The 24,222-nt window shown below is 34.7% G+C and overlaps 1 protein-coding gene across 5 annotated transcripts in view; it reads right to left on the bottom strand.

The window, feature by feature from the left end:
* Cdh18 (cadherin 18) overlaps positions 1-24,222 on the bottom strand; it is an 827,162-nt gene that overhangs the window by 77,561 nt on the left and 725,379 nt on the right. For all 5 annotated transcript variants that reach the window (XM_036207191.1, XM_036207193.1, XM_036207194.1 and 2 more), the window contains 2 exons: positions 10,370-10,537; positions 2,150-2,337 (listed from right to left, as the gene is read on the bottom strand). In XM_036207191.1, the coding sequence (XP_036063084.1) occupies positions 2,150-2,337; positions 10,370-10,537 (356 nt within the window). The remainder of the gene's footprint in view (positions 1-2,149; positions 2,338-10,369; positions 10,538-24,222) is intronic.

Below are 24,222 nucleotides of genomic sequence, written 5' to 3'. Positions count from 1 at the left end.
AATAACTCTGTCATTTCAAAATGCAAAATTCTGCTGGACAAGTATAAGTATTTGGAAATATAGAAATATTTTGAGCGTTTAAAATTCTTTTTACATGCATTTGGAGAAAAATGAAAGAAAAAGATTTCACCATGAGAAAGCAGATGAAATACGTTGATTCATATACTGAACATGTTGTGTATGATAAAAGGATTAGGTAGAGGGCAGGACTGCAGAATCAGAGGGACTTGAATGGGAGGGAAGCAAATGGATGAGCAGAAACAGAAAGGATTAATCAACATGGCTGACAGCGAGAACCCCAGCAGGAAGAGATAACAGCACAGAACGGCCAGAACTGCTGCAAGCTGAGTCTCAGATCTACTTTTGGAGCATCAGGTTCTCAGTGGTTTTCTGTGGAGTTGCAGTTACATCAGAAAATACACTAACAATCCTAAGCCATAAGGTTTAACATTCTTCAATAAATATGTTTCTTCAGGTTTTCATTATTTTTTTCTTTATTTGATAATTCCAAACTCTCTCATTTCTCTTTTTTCTTTCAAATCCTCCTATATTCTTCTTCTCAGTCTATTTCAAATTCATGGCACTTTATTTCTTCATTAATTGTGTATATATATATATATATATATATATATATATATATATATATATTAAACCGTATAATAATGTATTCCTATGTATGTTCTCATTACTGCCAATCGGTTATTCAATAATTGGTGTGTTCTTGCCTGGGGAAGACTATTTCGTCTTTTATGCATTTCTGAGTTGCCTGTGGGTTTTTTTTATTGTTGTTGTTTTTGTTTTTTGTTTTTGTTTTTGTTTTTGCATAGGGTTAAGGATTCACGAATTTTCTTCCATTCACTTCAGCATGGTTATTGATGTTGATGTTGGCCTTGTTCAGTTCATGTTAAAGCAGTCATGCTGGTGAGACTGTAGGTGTGAGCTTCTGACATGGCTCCAAGACACACTGTCACAGCGTACACTGATTTTATGTCTCTGTCAAACATTCTGTCCCCACCACTTATGCACTGTTCCCTAAGCCTCAGTTGCAGCAGTGCTTTGTAGATGGAGCCACAGGCACTGGGATCTACACGTCTGCGTTTTGATTTGTGTTTTCTGTAGTGGTACCCATCTCTACCAGTGGCAAATAAGTTGGTAGATTCTCTAGATCTTTTAAAAACAAAAATAAAAATGTGTGTGTTGTAACATCAGAAGAAACTTGGGGAGGGGTGAAGTCTCATCCAGTACTATTCAAGTTCAATGACAAAACTCATTGTCAGGGTTGGTAGCAGCACTTTTATCAGCTAAACATTTTTGCCATCTCAATTATTCCTATCACATACTTTAGATTATCATAATGGCTGTGAAGATAACTTCGAATATTTGTAGTTATATATGAGCTTTCATAATATTTATGGAGTCCCGTCTCTAATATTTCACATAAAGTTTCAAAGTAATAATTCTAAGATTATGCATCTTCACATGCCATTTTGATCAGTATCACTACAATTATTTAATGTTCTTTATTCCTGTTATAGAGACACAATACACTATGTTGATGACATTTTAGGTATTTTCATTTAGTGCAAAAATTGCCCTTAGTTTTTATTTGACATGATTAGGGCATGTCAAAGAAATTTAGGCAAAATAAAAACTGAGGTATATATTCATAGTGTGTCATGTATTCAAATATTCCTACCACAAGCAACATACATTCATGATAGAGGACCTGGAAATAAAACACAAAGGAAAATTAAATTTAAATCCATCTTAGAGCAAAAACACAACAAATCCTTGATAAACTTACAGGAATATGTGTGTGGGGGAATCAAAAGGAAATGATACTACAAAGAATAGCATAGTGAATAAAGACTTGGGTATGGCAAAAAAATTGAACATTTCTACTGATCATGGAAAAATCTTCCTTAAGAACACACATGCTACATACGAGGAGAATTATTGATTTAAAAGAATATGGTGATGAAGAGATAGTCTTCAATAGAGTCTTTCTTTCACAAATACAAGAAAATATAAAATACTGTGCACCTTTCTTTTTAATCTCCAGAAAGCTGGGCTATTCATATTCTGCCAAATTTTGATAGCTTGACATACTGATGGGCTATTTGAATCAACATTATCTTTTGTTGCTTACCTTCTTTAAGGAGAGTATTCCTTCCCTGGTGTCTTTGTCAGTGGAGATGGAAAATACCCCAACCCCGTCCCCATTAGTGATGGAATAAGTCATCTCTGCGTTTGAGCCTGTGTCGGCATCATTTGCCTTAATTTTCCCAACAGCTGAACCAACTTGAGCAGACTCCGGAACATACAGCTGATAGTGCTCTGGAAAAGATTTCATATTAAAGTTGCTTACAATAATTTTTATAGAGTACATATCTCATAAGAAAATAATGACAAGGACCTCATCTTTATCATCAAATGAACATTGTATAGAATGAATTCAATGTATTTCTCTTACATTTTTTAAAGTATGCTATCAGATTGTTATAAATGTGGCAGTATATATAAAATGATTTGAATACTAGAACATGAAATATTTTATTACTTCTACAAAACTAAGCATAAAATATAAGAATTCATTTATATAGCATACATTTTGAATTAGTCAATTATACGTTTAATTGCAATTTACTTTTCTCTTCCCATTAGTGTAAAGTTCAAATATGTATGTATATATATATATATATGAAAGGGAGAGAGAGAGGGTGCACAATTGAATTCAACAAGGAAAAGGAAAAAATGATACCAGAAGATATAGGCTAACATGTTATGAATAATTTACTATATAAAATAAACATTACAAAAGAAAAAATTATGAATATATTTTGAAATGTATCAAATATTTCCAAATGCCTATAGAAATGATAGCACTGCATAATGGCGAAAGGAAAAGTCTATATTCAGGACTGAAATCTAAGCCCGTGGACCAGTTGAAGACCGGAAGTCTCCGCACATAGTGATGTAGGAATTGTGCAGTGGCTTCAACTTGGATTTTGTTTTTCCAGTGTGCAAACCACACTCAGAGTGTAAGTATCATTATTTGGGATTTGGAAACAAAAACAAACTGATGTTTTATTGATATGAAATGCGGAGTTGGAATATTTGGTTGGAAGGGAGATACTCTGAATGGCCAAGAAGAGCTTCATCTACAAGCCATGGGTTAATAAACAGCACATACTTTTCCAAGGTCTTGGGGGGGGATACACTATTATGACTTGTGGATCAGGGAGGCAATAGCTAACGCCAAGACAGCTCAGGTTCTATTGCTTTCCCAGCATAACATAGACAATGAAAACCTATTGTTGAAGATATGCTTGAGATATCATACAGAAAAATGAAATTGGATTTAAGCAGGACATTTCCTCCTTACTGTACAGGTTTTGTGAAGATCAAAGATACTATGTAATTACAACCCCCACTAAGTAGAATACTAACTAGCCATATAAGATGTGTCCTTTGTGAGTTAGTAGTATTCCTGTTATGGGAGTACCTGAGTCTTCCCTAAATCTGAGTCTCCATTGGACAACATCCATACTTGGTACTGTAAACTCATTCAAAAACGTATAACAGGGAGAACACCTAAGGGAGTAGCTTAATTCTGTTGTTTATTCAAATTGACACATTGTCCTATTACATTATACATATATTTTAAAAAGCCATAGGCAATTACTATTCTCAGCCTTAAACAGAGAACCCTCATCTCAAAGTGAAATGTGGTACCTGGAAAAGGCTTATTGTTGTACTCACTCACAGTTGGGAAAGAGTAAGTTAAGTGCTCAGTCCCAAACAAGACAATTATACCATGCCTTCCTAGGCACAGTGAACAATATTGCAAAGGGGGTTGAAAAAAATAGGAGTCAGAAGATAGGGAAAAGGACTGTGAAACAGACATCTTCAGAGAAGCACACAGTCACTTCAATCAGTCACAGATTTCTGCTATCTTCAGAAGCCTGTAACGGTTTGAATAAGGATGGTCTATTAATAATCAGACATGGAGACACAGGGAACTTAGGGAGCTCTAGCCATAACTGAGAAACTATTTCTGTATAATAGATTCAAGCAAGGGAAAAACTCCCTTCACTTTTGTTCACTCAATGGTAACCACACTTCTTACCCACAGATAAATACAATCCAATGGTCAGACACATGACACTGGTTAAACTAATTGAGTCACACATAAAAATGTAATGAACCTAGGGAAAGATCCAGGGTTTTAAGGACTGAAGACAAGATATGAGACATACAGAGAAAATAGTAATCAGAAAGCATTGAATACATTTATGGAAATTACAAAGAGCTAACTTAACACAAGTAAATACATAATTACAGTTAAAACAGACACTTTGTACATCTTTTTAAATTTAATAATTATATTCTCATAATTTTAATTAATAAATTTAAATAAATTCAATTAAAATAAAAATATTAGATAAATAACAAAAAATGCTATTCTGAATAACAGATTTCAAAGCAGAAGATTAGCTTGTTAAATAAATGCCCAAAAATAAAAATCTGTATTACTAATGTCAACTGCACATAATGAATATCCAAAAATAAAACAAAAGGATCAGGATAGAAGGTAGGTCAAGGATTGACAATTTTTTTCATAATTATTAAGTCTAAGTTGGAAGAGTTTTGTTGTTGTTTAATTAACAAGCTAATCTGCTTTGAAATCTGTTACTCAGAATAACATCTTTTGTTACTTATCTAATAATTTAATTTTATGTTAATTTGTGTGTGTGTGTGTGTGTGTGTGTGTGTGTGTGTCTGAGTACAGATTTCTGGAGAAGTCAGAAAAGTGCCTCAGACCCTTAGATCTTGAATTACAGATGGTTGTAAGCCTTAGAACTGTACCCATGACCTCTGCAAACAGCTCTTATCCACTTAGTGTCCCTTTAGGCACCATGTCAGAACTTTGGGTAATATGCTATAATTTCCTCAACACCTGATTCTTCCCCTTGGTTTTCAGCTCGTGTATTAGGTGTCTGCATTCAAACTTCATGAAACAACCACAGCTAGCTCTAGCGCTCTCCCGCTTCCTCATAGACTTCCCACCACCCTGGAATTCATAATCATTCCTGCTCTGTTTGAACCTTCAGTTTAATGGAATGTTGTGTATTAATGTTTTCTTTTTCCCAGATCATTAAGATTTTCTGCAAATCAGCAACATTCTTCCTGTTCCAATAAATCATAGTTTTATTGGAATAGGATTTTAATTTACATTGTGATCCTTTAAAGTTACAGGTTAAATGTTCAATACTAAAGGCCGTGACTTCCAACTAATCTCAGTGTTTATCATGCCATCCTAGGTGAATGCAATTGCTCATTTTTAATGCAACATAAAAGATATCTGACTCTTTCTTTCACTGGAGAGTTCAGAAGCAATTGCAGTATTATTAGTTGGTTAATTTCAATATTATCTAATCAGGAAATATAAAGGCCCAAAGAGAAGGAGAGATGTGATGGAGTGACCAATCTCTGAGCACTCACAACATGCACAGTGTTTATTGGGTAAGTGTGGCATCTTGTGTGGATATGGATTGTAGTGATCCAAAACAATTACAAGTACAACAATCAGGATATCTGGTCACCAACAAACATGGTGATGGTGAAACAGCTTGAAATACTGTGAAGACATCAACATTTATTTCAAAAAAATCATCCTGAGTGAGGTAACCCAGACTCAGAAGTACAAACACGGTATGTACTCACTCATAGGAGGATACTAGATGTAAAACAAAGATGACTAGACTGCTACTCACAACTCCAGGGAGGCTACCTAGAAAACGGGACCCTAGGAAAGACACAGGGATCGCCCAATGTCAGAGAAATGGATGAGATCTACATGAACAACCTGGATGACAGTGGGAGTAATGAAGGGCAAGGTTTGAGGTACATTTTGAAATTCTTTTGCTATATTATACCCCATTAGCACATTTTTCTTGTAACATCTTCAAACGCTTCCAGAATCTTAGCACTGTAGCCAAACCAATCTCATTAGTCCCCATTTTTGTTTCTGAATGGGCCATAATTTCATGCACCATATGCGATCATTTCTCATGATTTCTTTGACTCCACTGTGAACTGGTAATACTTTTCTAAAGCACACTTCAGAATAGAATCCTGGTGGGTAATGAAAAGGCATTTAGCTCACTAGCCCTTGACCACTTTAGTATATACATCCCCTCCCAAGGCAATGATAACTCTAATTGCTTTTATTTTTTCAAGAACTAGAAAGAGGAGAAAAGTTCAACACAATGACTTTTAAATTGGAAGTATTAGGAAAAGGTTATAAATTAAGTGTGCTCATTACATTTAAATAAAGAAGGTGGAGATCTTTATCTTAAACTAAAGCTCTGCATTAGAAAGTATGAACACAGTTGAATATTTTACTACTGACTGGAATGTGCTTAGTTAATGTGGCAGTTAAATTCGCCCAAGAATTAAAAGTGCAGAGAAGTAAATTCATATAGAGAGTACAGGCAGCATAAAACATCCAACTTAAAGAACACTGATGGAAACAATGTATCTACAAAACAAAGGACAATAGATTGATGGTGGACACAGGACAGGTATAGTATTATAACGACTGGCATAGAAAGGTGAAAGTTGAATAGGCAGTCACATAATTTTCCCACCAATCAATACACACCTTTAAATCAGTTAGTGCTTATGTGTATCACAACTAAACTACAGAAAATATAAGAGAATATATTACAAAAGAAAATTCTGTTAAGACTACAGTGTAAGAAAAAAGAGTATAGGATAATATTGCAATCAGATGTTTCAAATAAAGACAGGCTTATTTACAAAATGACAGAATGATTGCTAAACATGTGATAAAAAAAAGTCTACTACCTTTCCACACATATAAGATTAATGGAAAAAGAAAAACATTTGAGGGTCTAATTGAGAGTGTTGTGAAGATTGATACTAGAGTCAGTTGCAATGGTGTGATAGGAAACACCTCTGAGTTCTGTGAAGAAAGATGGAGATCAGAAGTGCACAGACTGAAAAGAGGAAAGATCATACAGGTCAAGAGAAACAGAATATTGGATCTAACATCACCACCAGAGGAGGATCTGCATCCACTTTCAATTATGGAGAGATTCATGGACATCCTAGAGCTCTGTGAAAATACAGTCTTGCTTATCTATTTCTTTTCAAGATATCCCACTATGTAAATAGCTACTTGATAGGCAATAATGTATCTACTGAAATCAACAGTCTCTTCTATTGTAAGAGTATGATATCATAGTAGCCCAAAGTTAATCAACCTATCAACATACATCATGATGTTTAGTTTTAATGAAAGCCAACAACCATCCCTTAAAAAAGACAGAACAGAAGATTCTGCAGACATACAGTCTTCATCTAAACTTTGAACCACATTTCTGAGTGTGGCAGGGTTGCAATCTGCTTTCACTCTTTTTACTCTGTCCAAAGTGCTCGAAGTGGAAGAAAGCAATTACCCTATGCTGTTAGTTTTTGGCTCTTTGTGTGTGTGTGTGTGGGGGGGGGGCTGTCACCCAGCTCCCAACTAAATCACACACAGAGTCTTATTATTACATATGAATGCCCAGCCTTAGCTTAGCTTCTAGTCAGCTTGTCTTAAGTTCAAATCGCCCCATCTACTTTTTGCCTCTGGGCTTTTCCCATTCTCTTACTAATATAAATCTTGGTCCTACTCCATGGTGGCTGGGTAGCTGGGTGGTTCTCCCCTGCAGTCCTCCTCCTCCTCTGGATCCTAGATCTTTTTCACTCATCCATCTCTTTATTTTTCTCCTCCCAGATTTCTCCTTCTATATATTCTCTCTGTCTGCCAGTCTCACTTATCTCTCTCTCCTATCTTACTATTGGACATTCAGTTCTTTATTAGACAAGTCAGGTGTTTCAGACAGGCAAAGTAACACAGGTTCACAGAGGTAAACAAATGAACAAAACAAAAGTAACACACCTCAAAATAATATTTTACAACAATCCCTTTTTTATGAACTAATGTTTTCATACCAAAATTGTTATCTGCCAAAATAAAGAAATTACAACTGCATTTGTCTCATATCAAGATTCATCTATATAAACCACATTATCCACATGTGGCAAAATTTCATTATTATTTAAATCTCTTATAGAATCTTAATTGGCTTATAAATATAGTAGATATTTTAGAGATAGAAATAAGGATAGAATGGAAAATGCAACTGTACTTTAAATGGATGTTCACTAAGTCCCTATCATGTACACCTTGAGTTTAGGGGCTATTTAGAAATTCAGTATTAAACTCTTTCTTTGAACAAAGAAACCTAAAATATGAGATTATGGAGAGGAATTAGTAGTAGGAGAAATGTGGGGGGCATTATGCTTAAAATACATTCTGTGAATTTTTCAAAGAACAAAAATATATCACTATAAAGGTACTCTAATATAACAGAAAGAACAGAAAGTTTCATATTTCAAATTAACAAAATTTATATTCAGTTATTCTGTCATGTTCTTTCATTACTTAGATTTTTATTATGTCTTTAATTGACAAACACTTGTACATATTAGTGTTTCAATACATTAACACCTTGAATAATATTCAAACAAGAGAATTACTATATATATCACTTTAAAATGTGTCATTGCATTTATATTTTCAGAATATCTAAAGTGCTCTCTGCTAATGTAAAACATTCAATATATTAATAAACCAAAGACAATGTTGAAGACCAAGAACATGAGCACTTATCAGCTAATAGATTAAAAAAAAGAAGTGGTCAAGTAACAGAGGAGTATTAAATTTTGTTGTGATGTCACTAAAATGCCTTAAATCTCCATTGTTTTCATATTGTAGAATGATCATTGTATCAGAGTAATGTTTGTTCTATGATGTATTATTGACAATATGATTAGAAATATGTTTATATGGGAACACTAATATAAAAGATCCTTGAGTATATTGTATTTTTAAAAATTGTTTATTGAACTTTAAATGTATGTACATCTAATATTAATGTTGACCCATTATGCTCAATGTTTTTCTTGTGAACATATGTTTCCATAGTGTAAAAGCGATATAATTGATCCTGTTGCATTCTGATCTCTAGAATAATATTTTAAAGAGGTTTTAATTTCAGTATGTAGTTTAATTATAAGACTTTAATAATGTCATTTTAAACAATCGTTAATGGAAAGAGTATTAACATTCAATTAATTCATTCACTCAGCAACAATTTAAAGATTGTGGTAAGTAAGATGAACATTTATTGTGACAAAAGAACTCAAACTAGGGACTTCCACATAGTACAGGAAATGTATGCCTGCGGGAATAAACATGAGATGGACAAGTGTGTGAAATTCATTGAGTTAACTATCCACAATTTTGTTATTTGAGGAGTAGATTTCAAACAATTTCCGGCAAGGGTATTATAAAACCATGTAAGCACATAAAATGTCCAGGAGCAATGAAGTTGGTGATGCATTATTTTATATTAGGAATAGGTATTTTCCTAGCAGATCTATGGCTAGTATGTACTGAGAAGAAATAATGAGTGCGAGGTAGGCATCTCACAATTACTTGCAGAGTGTTTATTGGTTCACTGTATTGTGTACTTGATCACAGTTTTAAACAGCCTTTGCAGGATACATGTCTGTGACAACACATGCAGGGTTGGTATGGAAACTGACAATTATTCAATTAAAAGCTGACTATAGTATTGGCCATTTTGGAAACACTCCACTATATTTTATTCATATCACTGACACTCTGAGGTTTGTGTGGACCCCAATTCTTCCAACTGCACAGAATTAACATCTGCCTGCCTCTGTATTGCCTTTTGCATAATGAATTAAATTTTATGCATTATCTTCTATTCTGAACTAAAACCTTATTTTTAAGTTTTAACCATGTTTACATTTGTGTGTGTGTGTGTGTGTGTGTGTGTGTTCACATCAGCACACATGCACATGCAAGAGAGTGTGCAGTTTATACCATGAATTATTTTTAAAATTGTAATTTCATAACCTTAATATGAAATTTTTTATGAATGAAACACCACATCAAAATGTATAATAAACCTTTCCATGAATGTTTACTAAATACATACCTCCTTTGTAACAAGTAAGATTTCATTACTTTATGATCATATCATTTTTAGTGTATGCCAACAGAAATCTTCACCTTTAACACAGTACCAGATGTGTCTTAGAAAGGGCATTAGGTCAAGTGCAGTCTTTACACTAATGAAGAGACACAAGCACAAAGGCTAAAATATTCTCCCTTGATCAAACACTACATTATATATTCAATAACGCCATTTGTTTTACATAAATGAATGATGATAAATGCAATATGTAGGCAACAGATACATACTCTGTGGAAACCGTGGTGGGTTGTCATTGACATCAGTCAAGGTTATATTGACAGTTGTAGATCCCGAAAGTCCGCCAACTTGCCCAGCCATGTCTTTGGCTTGAATGACCACTGAGTAATGTTCTCTGGCTTCTCTATCCATGTTATGTAAAGCTGTTCTAATGACTCCTGTAATAAAAAGATTTAAAAAATAATCAGTAAAAGTTTTACACAGAACAAGTAACATGTTTGAGAAACATGAACAATGTTGTCAGTATTTACTTTTGAAATAGCATGTTTTTAAGTGAAAGCTACCTTTTTTTAGAAAACAATGTTATTATTATTGAAAAACTGAGTCATTTGCACATCTGTTTGCATTCACATATCTTAAACCACCTTTATGTCTCAAAATAAGAAATCTTTTACTGTGTGATCCCAAAGCAGCTTTCAGCCAAGACATGCATATTGAGAAGTCATGAGACAACTTGTGAATATATGCTCTCTCTTCTTACTATGTAGGTTATGGGGATCAAATTCAGGTCATCAGTCTTGGTGGAAGCCATCTTTACCCACTGAGTCATTTCATTGACTTTCCAGACATTTACAAAACATCCTCATTAACATATCTTAACTATCTGACCCTGGAGACAAATACTAGCCATTTCCATAAAACTTACGTTCAATCAGTTTTCATTGTATCCAATTAGAAGTTACCAAATTCAACTACTTGGTTCTAAATTTACTAAGCTCTCTATATACAATACCTTGACATGAGAGAATTAATTTGTATATCCAAAGTTAAAAATAAAAATAAGAGAGGCTGTAATAGGAGAAAGAATTATTGAATCAACCCACAGTTTACAATACAGGAAGCTATGATACTTATTTTTTCTTTTTGTCTATCTTCTATTGCAATTGAATTGACTGGATTTATAGTGATTTAGATAAGAAAGCCTTATGCACTAGGAAAAATTTTAAATATCACAATTTCAAAACCGGTGAACAAATAGTTGAGGGCATTTGGTAGAGACTTTAATGAAGGTAAACAGAGAAGAAACTGATTGTTATCAAAATAAAATCTAACAGTGTGATAATAAATGGTCCACCTAATTCATGCATATCCAAATTCCCCTAGCATTCTTCTTACAGAGAACAGTGTTTCATCACAAATTCCAACTACAAATGTAGGAAATGGAATCATGTAGGAGTGGACATGTATAAGATGTATAAAAATGTTTAATAAATGGTAGATATTCTGTATATTTCTAGTGTTTAACAAACTAAAGATGATTTTATTAAAAAATATAAAAATATAATATAAGTGGGACTTTTATCATAGGAAAATAAAAAAATGTTGCACAGATTAATCTTTAGTATAAAATTAAATTGCTATTTTTGTAAAACATACATATCTGAAGATAAAATCAAACATTGCACAGTAAATAGCAATATTATCTTTTTCATTAAATACCCTCGTATTTCTCCTCAAATTATACATTTTCTAATTCTTTTTGCCCCATTTATTCTTTTTCAGTGTAGACTTGCATGAGATTGATCACTAATAACCACATGATAGAGTCAACTTTAGGCTCTCTTGAAATCTCCACTACTAACTAAATTGCTCTATAACTCTTTAATTTAGCCTCAGGCAAATTTTTAACACATGCAGGGAAAGCAGTCATAGTCTTTGCTAAAATATCATATGAGCAGTCTCTAATCAGCTATTAACACTGTTCCTCTGTGGTGCATCTTGAGCTGCATCTCCATGGTCCACATGGCTCTTAGTCTTCCAAGATCCTACTAGGAAGGCACAGTGAGTCCCACTTACAGTATCCTACTACTTTCCTACTTCAGAACCCTGAAGTCTTCTCCTTATTCCAGAAAAGCTTTTTGGTCAGGCTTTGAATAGTCAACTCCTTGGTATCAATTCAGACTTATTAATTTTTCTTCATGACAAAACACAATGACCAAGAAAACTTATCATTGTTAGTTTATTTCTTTCACAGATCATGTGTGTGCTATTGTATCTAAAAGTTCACCATCATGTCCAAAGTCAAACAGATGAGTGTCCTGTCTTTTAGAAAATTCTCAGTTTTAAATTAAGACTATGTTCTATTTGAGCTCATTTTTATGTAGAATGCATAAGGACTTTCACTCTTTCATTTTTGCTTTGTAATTTATTTTTCTGTGTTTACTATTACATTTTGAAAATACAGTTAGTTATATTATTTCTGTATCAGTGCATGTTTTTAGGATCCACAGTCAATACTATTTTTCGTGTCTTTTACAGTTTTGCCACAGTCAACTGGTTCTATTTTATGAACCTGTATATGTTATCACTGTTTATACCCCACACCTCTTTGTCTCTCTGTCATGAAACCAATATTAGTTTCTCTTTGTTAGCTTCACATTTAGTCTTCAATTTGGGCAGAGTTAGTTCTTTAATATTCTCTTCCTAATCCAATATGATAAAATGTCAGTTCTTTATAATTAGATCTACATATGCAATGAAGTGCAATTCTAAAATCCAAAACCATTTTAAGACTCTGAGAGAAAAATTTTATATTTTACATGGAGAGTCAAAATTTCAGGATGTCCATCTATGTAGTGATCAATTTTACTACCATAGTAAAACAATCAGGTAGATGGCATTCATGGAGAGATTAACTCATTTAAAATATGTCAAATATTCCACTATATTAAATCTTTCAAAACTGTTGTTTAGTAAAATTTTAGAAACAAAGTATTTTTACTTTTCAGTATTGTCATGTAGAAATAAATAAGAAATGCTAAATTTGCAATCTCCCTCCCTAATCAGTGTTTGATATAATAGACATTTTTTTATTATTATATTTGTGTTTTAACTTTATATATCAGCCATGGGTTGCCCTCTCCTCCCCCCTCCTGCCCCCACCCCCACCTTCCCCCAGCCCCTCCCCTCCATCCCCATCTTCTCCAGGGCCAAGATTCCCCTGGGGATTCAGCTCAACCTGGTGGATTCAGTACAGGCAGGTCCAGTCCCCTCTTTCCAGGCTGAGCAAAGTGTCCCTGTATAGGTCTCAGGTTCCCAACAGCCAGCTCATGCACTAAGGACAGGTCCGGGTTCCACAGCCTGAATGCCTCCCAAACAGATCAAGCTATTCAGTTGTCTCACTTATCCAGAGGGCCTGCTCCAGTTGGGGGCGCCACAGCTGTTGGTTCATAATTCATGTGTTTCCATTAGTTTGGCTATTTGTCCCTGTGCTTTTCCAATCTTTGTAAAACAAAATTGACTAGACTGCTACATAGCTCCAGGGAGGCTACCTAAAAAACAGGACCCTAAGAAAGATACAGGGATTGCCCAATGTCTGAGAAATGGATGAGATCTACATGAACAACTTGGACGACAGTGGGAGTAATGAAGGGCAAGGTTTGAGGGAAAGAGAGCTTAGGGGAGCAGGAGATCCCAGCTGGATCAAGAACAGCAATGGAGAACAAAGAATAACAGACCATGATAAATGAATGACATAAGATTTTTCTTAACTAATTTTATTCATAAAACATTTCTCCGAAGTGTTTTCTTACATTTTTAACCAGTAAATATGAAAACAAGAGGAAAATATCACCTTAAGTTTGGCTCATTAGCTATCACCAGAGAAAATTACAAAATAAATATAGCAAATAGACAAAAATAAATAAATATACATACATAATCAAGTTTCCATAGAGGCTTCTCAGGTTCATGAAGAATTTATAGCAAGACCTTGTATATTCTTCTTCATGTGTAAACTAGACATATTCCCTTTTGTTTGGTTGCTAGGAATCTAACACATTTTTTTTCAGCATATTAGACTTTGCAAGTATTAATGAGCTACCTCGCAAAAGAAGAAACCCAAGCATTTGAGCATGTGTGAATCTAAACATTTTTATAGGATTAAAGACTTAAAAATCAGAGCCTGACATTTGATTATGTTAGAAAAATACAGAGGGAACAATTTGGGATATTAGAATAAGACTCAGTAATTTAGAAAAGACCTTCAAATCACTGAAAGTATAAACAAATACCCACAAAACACTTATATTAAGTTAGACTACAAAGCATAGAAATGATATACAGACAGGGTAAATATTTATAAATTATGTCTCAGAAACAATACATGAAAATTATGCAAATAAGTATGTCCAGGGTTAAAAACAAATGACTATATTATATTAAAGTAAAATACATCTTAGAATTTCTCAAAAGAAGATTTAAATAAATATAAGAAATGATCAGTATGAGAGTTCATCTTATAAATGTAAGTCAAAGTCATAATAATATTATAATTTCCAAAAATATAGACACACAAAGAGAACTACTGTATGATTTCAGTCAAATATGAAATATAAAATATTCTATTGAGGCCTGAAGATTGGGGCTGTTGTGGCCCCTTCGTTCTATTCTGGGAAACCTAAGTTCAATCCCAAATACTATAACCTCCCCCACACTCATATACACATGTGAATTAAGAGTAGAATAGTGATTATAGAGTTCAAGAAATTTACATGAGAGAAATGGGGTGAGAAAAAATGCAAATCTTAGTAAGTCATGATTTGGTAAGATACCATTATAGGTGATGATGAAAAAAATATTTGCAACACATTTCAATTTGAAAAAGCCAGGAGAAAGAATAAGAACTTCCTCATCCACCAAAACTATGACATCTGTGGTAACACAAATGCCTCATTCCATCAAATTATTACTCAGTATGCATATATGGTAACTTCATGGCACCCTATCAATATAATATTATAATGTTTATGTATTTCAACACAAAGTAAAATTAGTATTAGAAATTTCAAATTGTTGTTGGAGAGATGACTCTGTGGTTATTAGCCATTATTTTCAAAGTAGGACAACATGAGGTAAAATGTTTGGATTACACATACAGAACCCAGCTTGGATATACGTGATTGGAACACAATGGTTGAGAAGTAGAGACAGGCAGATCTTGGGAGCTTGCTGAACAACTTGCATAGATAACACATGGGCTTCAGCTTCAGAGAAACCCTCTCTCAATCAGTAAGATGGAGGGAAATAAGAGCACTGGCCTACTTACTGTGTTCTAACCATACTTCCAAATTTTGAGTACTTAACACTATTTTCCACAAGAAGGTACTACTTGGATGATCTTATCATTTACCTTTCAGTAGACACAAGAGCTTACACATGCTGTCCTCCACTGACCTCCATACGATCAAATATAGGTACTCAAACCCCTCTGCATGTATGAGAATTTCTCTCTATTCTCTCTCCTCTCTCCCTGTCTCCCTCTTTCCCTCCTCCTTCTCTGTGTGAGTCTGTGTGGTGTGACTCAGACATACATATACACCCAGCAAAAGCAAAGCAAAAGAAAACAAAACAAAAAGCCAAGCAACTAAAAAACAGACAAAAATCCCTACAAATTGGGATTTTCTTTGGTTCCCCTTAATCTCTTTGAGTCTCAAGATGACATTCAGGCACCATCTGCCTTCAGGGTAGATTTTCCTCTTGTTATGAATTCTCTTTGGAAATTCCCTAAGAAATGTACCCCAGAGTGGGCTATACTATATCCTAGTCATCTCTCAATTCAATCAAGTTAATAATCAAGACTACAATGATTAATTATAATTATAATAAAATTAAACAAACATTTTTTAAACTTCCTGTATTAGGATACAGGAAGATAGATCTCAGACATAAATTTTGGTGGAAAGACGATCCAGTGATTGTTGTATATGGACAAAATTTGGCAACATAATCAGAATTAACAAGATAGGTATATATATTTAAAAATATTTCATTCTAAAACTTTTTTTTACAATAATATAAACTTTTAGAGATTTTGGTATATTGAGATGTTTCATTTAGTAATGACTGTACAGCTCAATTTTTTATTATAATTGTGAATAAGGAGTTCAAAATATTCCTTGCATTGGTTATTCCATTGCTATTTAATTGTGTATACATCTTTATATTCTGATTTTCCCCTATTGTTTTAACAATTTGTTTGGGATGTCATAAGTTCTGCTCTCCACTGAGAGATGTATGATGCGACAGATCAAGCAGTAACCTCTTGTGGAAGAGAATGTCAAGTATTAAGGATTTGGAAGTGTGGTTGGAACAGAGCAAGCAGACAAGTGAGAACCAGAATAAATGAATTTACACACACACACACACACACACAGGCACGCACGCACGCACGCACGCACGCACACACACTCATGTACATGCAAACACATTTACATAATACATATATACATACATGCATGCACATACATACTAAAGATGTTCATGTGAATGCCAAGTTTGTGTATACCACACGCTGCTAGCCAGTTTTCATAGCTACCGCTGGACAGAGACACAGACTTGTCTAAAGTGACATTAGCGTACATGATAGACTATGTTTCCAGAGGATAATGGGCAGTACTTCATCTTTTTATTTTTCTGTTGTAGCATTGATTTAATTAATAAAGAAAGAACAAAATATCACATGAGACATTGACCTCACAAGCTTAAAAGGAAACCATATTTTTGCTTAAAGCTATTACTCATTGAGCAAACATGTATTGAGACTGATCTAGCCAATAGAAAAGAAATGGAACCTGACCCTCTGAAACAGGATGGCACGTCTCAACCCTGAGTCTCAGAGTGATGGTGACAGAAGTGCTTATGGTAATTTTGCAATGACACTGCTGTCATATCCCAGCACAGTAAGGGCTCGAAATACTGCCTGTTTTAGAATAAAGAGACTGCCAGACCTGGAATGAGAAAATTGTCCAAAGACAGATAGGTCTGATAAAAAGCATGTTATCTCTCCTATTACAGCAAATAAATATTTCATAAATAAAATAAATAAATTCAGCATCTGTGCTCAGTCTACACTTTCAAAGCTTCCCACTCATTGACAGTTAACCACAGAAACCACCAAAGTTTATCTGTGTTCATACCAAATACGAAGCACTGAACTATACTATGTGTTAGATAGGGCCTTGAGGCATGCTTGTTTCTCTTTTATTTGCTACATGCTGATGTGGTGTTATGATTGAATTTTTTGTCCTTTTTTATTTATTATATTTGTGTTTTAATTTTACACATCAGCCATGGGTTCCCCTGTCCTCCCCCCTCCCGCCCCCTCCCCTACCTTTCCCCCAGCCCCTCCCATCCATTCCCATCTCCTCCAGGGCCAAGACTCCCCTGGGGATTCAATTCAACCAAGAAAGAGGAGGGACTGTAAGAGCGTGAATTTTTGAGACCAAGATTGGAAAAACACAGGGACAAATAGCCAAACTAAAGGAAACACATGAATTATGAACCAAAAACTGTGGAGCCCCCAACTGGATCAGACCCTCTGGATAAGTGAGACAATTGAATAGCTTCAACTGTTTGGGAGTCATCCAGGCTGTGGGACCAGGATCTGTCCTTAGTGCATGAGCTGGCTGTTTAGAACCTTGGGCTGACACAGGGACATTTTGCTCAGCCTGGAACGAGGGGACTGGACCTGCCTGTACTGATAACATTTTTAACTTCCTATTTTAAAATGTATCATTTTCAGACCTGGTGATATAAAACCCATTTGCATATTCAGGAGTGTGGTAGATTTTTCTAAACAAATCAAGGCAAGTTATTTCTGATAAATACATAGAAATTGCACTGTAAAGTCACTTTTGTTTTACTTCTTCCACATTTGTGCTTGCTGATGAGAAAGATGTGCTTTTATTTGTTTGATTTTTTGAGATTATAATTCCATCATATGAACACATATACACAGATATGTGTAACAGTAATTAATGAAAAATAGTCATTAGTTTGAAAGAGAAAAAGGAGGGGTGTGTGGGAAATATGGAAGTGAGGAAGGAGAAAATGATTTATTATATATTATAATCTTACAAAAAAGGAATACTTTTCAAAACAGACAGAAGAGATATTCAAAGAAGACAATGCCAGGTGGACAATCTAGATTTGGAAAAGGAAACAATACCTAGAAAAGAAAGAAATGGAAAAAGACATTTGTGCATGTGTGCTCTCTAAAAGGAAATACCATGTAGGAGTACAATGGTTCAGAATAGCCTTGGGTTCCTCTGGCCCATGACTTTATTGATTATAACACTCAATGGAATCAACACACTATACTTGAGTCTTATAAAAAGCACTCTTCACATGAAGCTTACACTCATGATTGAAAAAACCTTAGGAAATATAATTAAGAACATTGAACATAGCAAATGGACTGGTATCAAATATTGAGGAGAAATAAAAGCACTGGGTTTGTGCTAATAGTTTAAGTTATGTAAACAGGTAGAATGTTCAGAATGCTGCATTTATCTGTTAACTTACATGTTCTACTTCTAAAACGTTCAAGAACTTAGATACTTTTAACAGGTAAATTATATGACCTTATAAGAAATTATTATGTCTTAAAAACTTATATGTTGCCGGGCGGTGGTGACACATGCCTTTAATCCCAGCACTCAGGAGGCAAGCCAGGTGGATCTCGGTGAGTTCAAGGCCAGCCTGGGCTACCAGGTGAGTTCCAGGAAAGGCACCAAAACTACACAGAGAAACCCTGTCTCGAAAAACCAAAGTGTGTGGGGGGAAACGCTTATATGTGATATTTGTCTTTACCTAGTAATATTACTGAGCTTTTACATTATGTTTTCTCTCAAAGATATTATTGTACATCTCTGTCTGTAGGGTATACTTGCCTGATGATATAATGCTATCATTCAACTTTTCATTCATATTCATCGATTTACACAAGGTAACTTGAAGTATCTTCTCCACTAGCATAATGAAACAACACTGAACCATTGTTGGATATGCAAATTTGATGACCTAGGCTCAAGAGAGTGATACACAATTAAGTAGAGCTTAATAAACTCAAACTTGTATCTATTGCACTATAAGCAATAAAAGCTGAAGAGGAGTTATTACAAATAATGGTCCCTTCAACATTTCAAAAAATAAGTTCATATTAATAATGAGTGGTTGGTGTCCATGTAAACATCAATTGTCTACACATGCAAACAAAATTAACCCCAGCCAAGGTAGAATGGTATATACATTTGTCTGTAACATGAACTGCTAAACAGTCTTATTAATTTAAAAAACAAAAACAAAAAACAGAAGCTGAAAGATCAGAGAAACAGAACAAGCTTCAGCCAACCTCACCTCACCAACTCCTCAGCCGATCCTGTTTCCACTAATCCTCAGACTGAAAGCCTCTGAGTCCTCACCCCTGAGGGTCTCAGTTGAACTGCTGCTTAGTTCCTGTCCCCTCTGCCTTATATACCATTCTCCACCAAGCCATGTCACTTCCTGGGATTAAAGGCAAGTTGACTTTCAAGCAAAGGCATAATAAGATCGCAAGTGCTGTGATTAAAGGCATGTGCCACCACTGCCTGGCTCTGTTCCCAGTGTGGCCTAGAACTCAAAGAGATCCAAAAGAATCTCTGTCTCATGAGTGATAGCATTAAGGGTGGGTGCACCACTGTCTGGCCTCTATGTCTAATCTAGTTGCTGGCTCTGTCCTCTGATCTCCAGATAAGATTATTAGGGTATGCAATATATTGGAGTACATAATATATTACCACATTTGTCAGATAATATTCAAAATTTATTTAAATCATGAGATCATCAGTACTATTTGCAGAAAAAGTATTATATATGAATGCTAAACCATGACAAAAATCAATCCAAGTATGTTGACAAAATCAAATGACTTCATATTTTAGAACAATTTGCATATTTTGTGCTCCATAACATTTCTCAGTAAAATACCTATGTGTGTACAATTAAATATATGAACATTAATTTATGCTTGTTAAACAGGAATCAGTCCTATTGCCCATGATAAATGCACTAGAAAGAAGTGAGAAAAAGAGGAGTTTTATATGAAAGAACTCATTCATTACACAAATCCTTTCAGGTGGCATATTTCAGTCTGAGAAAAACCAAGGAGGTCATCTCATCTAAAACGTAAAGGAAATGCTGATTGGACTGAAAATAATGAATCAGCTCAGGAGATATGAGCCTGTAAACTATAAGGCTTTTGAGTTTGACTGCAAATAAGGTGGAAAGTCATCAACATATTTTATTCCAGAAAACAGCATAATCTTATATTTTAGCACAGTTAATTTGGGTGTTGTGCAGGGACTTGATAGTGTAGAACAAGGCAGAAATCAGGAAACAAGTTCCGAGATGATTACAATGAAAATAAGCAAAATGTAAGTGCAAAGTAGTGTCAGGTATAGAACCTTTGCTAATGGAAAAGCTATGCCATATGAAACGAAAGAAATGGGATAAAGGATGATTTAAAATGTTTGGACTTAGAGCAAACTATAAGCAGTATTTGTAGGGATGTGTTAAATACCAATTCTTGAGTGTGTGTGTGTGTGTGTGTGTGTGTGTGTGTGTGTGTGTGTGTGTGATGCTACAAAGTCAGGTTTGATCGTATTCTGTAACAGTCATCTTAGTAACTCAGAAGAGATATTCTGTGAGCTTTTACAGTTTATCAGAGGATCACTAAAACAGCACTTTAAACCTATCATAAATAGAAGATTTAAACTTTTAACCTGATGACATTTGTAAAGGAAGAATTATATAAAGATGTTCAAATATTAAATCCTGGCCCAGGAGAAAGACAAAATGCACACCAAAGAACAGGGACAAAGGATGAAAAACAAGGAGGTGTGGCATGCTTGAAGCAAAGACGTTTTCAGAGAATAGGAAGCGTTCAAGTGTGTCAACTGTTAAGTCAAGTATGATCCAGCCAGAACAAGCTGTGGAATGAATTGAAGGCACAGGCATAATAATGGGAAGTGTGGCAGCCTGACCTAAATTTGAACAGTGAATATGAAGTGAAAGAAATGTTATGTGAGGCATTTTGAAGTAAATCTTTAAGGACAAGTAGACTAGGCAAGATGTCTGATTACAAGCGGACTACGAGAAAAGGCATGATATTAATGGCACTCCAGGATTTGACTTAAGGGTCCTGGTCAGTGGGAAGTCTCTCTACAAAACTAGAAGTGCCAGATGAAGATCACTGAAGAGTGTTAGCTCCTGTCTCTTTTGACCTGGCTGTACTTGATGTGTATCTGTCAAAAAGAATGAAGAGAATTTGAACACATGATGACACTCTCTAGAAAGGTCTTGGATTGACAAATGAAGATAATAATTACAATTTCAAAGAGAAACATGAAGCTGATCTCACTCCTGTAACATCAAAGAATATGCCAATTACAATAAATGGTCAAAATTGCTCTTGATGAGTATTCATTCCTTGAATTATATTCATAAAGTCTACAAAAGTTAGATTTTAAGAAAAGTACACGAAATAAAAATCGTTCTGTCTGATCTTAATAAATATGAAACAAAATTATTCATTTCGACTGAAGTTAACATCATATATATACATACTGAATATATAAATTAGCTTAACCATCTTTTATGTAATTGAGTCAATTCAGAATATCCAATAAGAAGTCACTATGCTTAATTTCCCTCAACTAAATTTGGAGGATCCCAAGCTTTGCATAGTTCAGTTTTAGACAATTGGAAAATTGGGTAGGATATTCCAGAAATGTAGATTAACATAGCTAAACGGAAAATATATTAATTTTAAAGTTAGGGAGTTTTTTTTTAAGTGTTACCTATTTAAACAGGTGCATATCTCATTTTTGCTACCTGTTTACTTACTGTCTGTATGGCCAATTTTTGCCATGCTGTATCTACGATATATCTTGCAAGAAGAGGGAGTATTTTATAAACAACAGCAAAAAACAGACTCCATATGGTGGCTTTCTATTCCTTCTGTTTTCCATTTCCTAATGTAACACATGAGTTTAATCGATATATTCTGTTCTATATTTTTTAATCTCTGTGTGCATATGCTACTTTGAATTTGCACCCAGGTGGTTTGTATTTGGTGAGGTATCCCCACATGCTGCAGATTTAGAGTGACTCTCCCCCCTCCTTCTCATGCCAAGGACTTTCTCCCCTGGCTTACTAGCCATTTTGTCCTTCCTATGTGGAACTATCAGGAGCTGAATCAGGCATTTACGGCAGCGCATACATCAAGTAGATCAAATATTGCACTAATGAAGCAATGTACCACAAATGCTTGTAAGGTTCTGGTTCCCTGGGCATACCTGAGAATTGTTTGCAGAGAGTTATTTAAGATTTGAAGAATGATCTGTATTAGAAAACAAGAAAATAACTAGAAAGGGTTATAAAACAAAGCCTGAACTAGAAAGAAAATTAACATAGCATATATTGGCTGGAAGGGAAGAAAATGAGGCATTGATTTAGGTTTCAGAGACTATTTTTCAATTCATATAATCCTTGAAGTCATCCTATTTTGTATTAATTTTGCACCTTTCATGTTTATTTTAGTACTATTCATTCTTGAGACTCCAAGGAACCTATAAATGTCTTCTACTGATCAAACATTGTTCCTTGGGGTTACTGCCTATATCTTACCAAGACAGCATTCTGACCTCACTTTTTGTAGTATTTCCTTTCAGAAATATGCCTAAAGACAGTTAGTTAAAGAGATAACACCAAATGCAAACAAACAGAAACTAGAACTCCAGGATGCTTCACCTAATGGGTAATTAGGATGGTTTGTAATTGATGAATGTTATTACATTTTCCACTGTAAATCAGAAGTAGCATCACAATATACCAGACACACAGTTCTTTTCATGTTTACTGCCTCATACCATTTCAGATTTAACATATTCTCTACCTACCACATCTTCTTCTTGGGTAAAAGTACCCTGTTCCTTCAAGGCTGGACTTTATATTTTGAGAACTTCTTAAGTGAAGAACTTCTTAACGTCTTTTTGTGTGTTGGTGGAAAAGTCACTGGTTTAGTTATCTCTCTAATTCTAAAGCTATTTTAAAACCATATGTGGACCATGATAAGAACTTCCCTATATATCATATCAATATTCAGAACTTTGTGGATGGTTAAGGAAGTATATAGAGAATATGACCATTGGGCTGGGTTGTACCTTAGTCAAAGAATAGTTGACATGTATGAGTGAGTTCTGGATACCATGGGTTTGAGCACTTCCTTTGTTAGAAAAAGTAAAGCATACTAAAAGTAGTTCATAAGAAGTGGAAACAATGCATAACATGTTTGAAATACTGACAAGATAAGTGTAATTACAATCCAATATTTTTTTAATCATTCAGATATGGTATTATTCAAATTGTGTGTGTGTTTGTGTGTGTGTGTGTGTGTGTGTGTGTGTGTGTGTGTGTGTATGGTGTTTTAGGTAAAAATCTAGGGCCTTGCATTCTACTCTTTGCCTACACATCCCCAGACACTAAATTTGTGTTTTTAAAATCATGCACTATGGTCATTCAAACTTTTTAAAGTATCTTTGACTCTTACTCTTGTAACTCTATGTTTTCGTAACCAATTGCCTGCTTCAGCACTTGGGGTTTCTCTTGGCCATACAGTCAATTGACTGTGTATCACACTTGGCAATATGGAAAAAAAAAAGAGAGAGAGAGAGATTAGGTGATGGGGGAATGTCTTTTTGTATGCTGTGAAAATGTGTTGCTCTGATTGGCTGATAAATAAAATGCTGATTGGCCAATAGCTAGGCAGGAAGTATAGGCAGGATAAGCAGACAAAGAGTTTTAATTAATATGAGCCTCTGTGTGTTTAGTTGGTTCTGAGTGGCTGCAGACAGGGCAGGATGCAGAAAAACTTCCAGCTACAGTTGGAGTACCACAGTTTAAACTTTCTGCCTCTATTTCCTTCCATATTTTCCCCTAAACAATAAGCAGAAATATCAATAATTCTGGTTTATTTGGTTAATATACAGTGATGTTGATCAGTTCATAGATATTGTCAGTAGAG

The sequence above is a fragment of the Onychomys torridus genome, chromosome 15, assembly GCF_903995425.1.
Source record: "Onychomys torridus chromosome 15, mOncTor1.1, whole genome shotgun sequence".
Lineage (NCBI taxonomy): Eukaryota > Metazoa > Chordata > Mammalia > Rodentia > Cricetidae > Onychomys > Onychomys torridus.
This window is presented reverse-complemented; position numbering and strand designations above follow the sequence as displayed.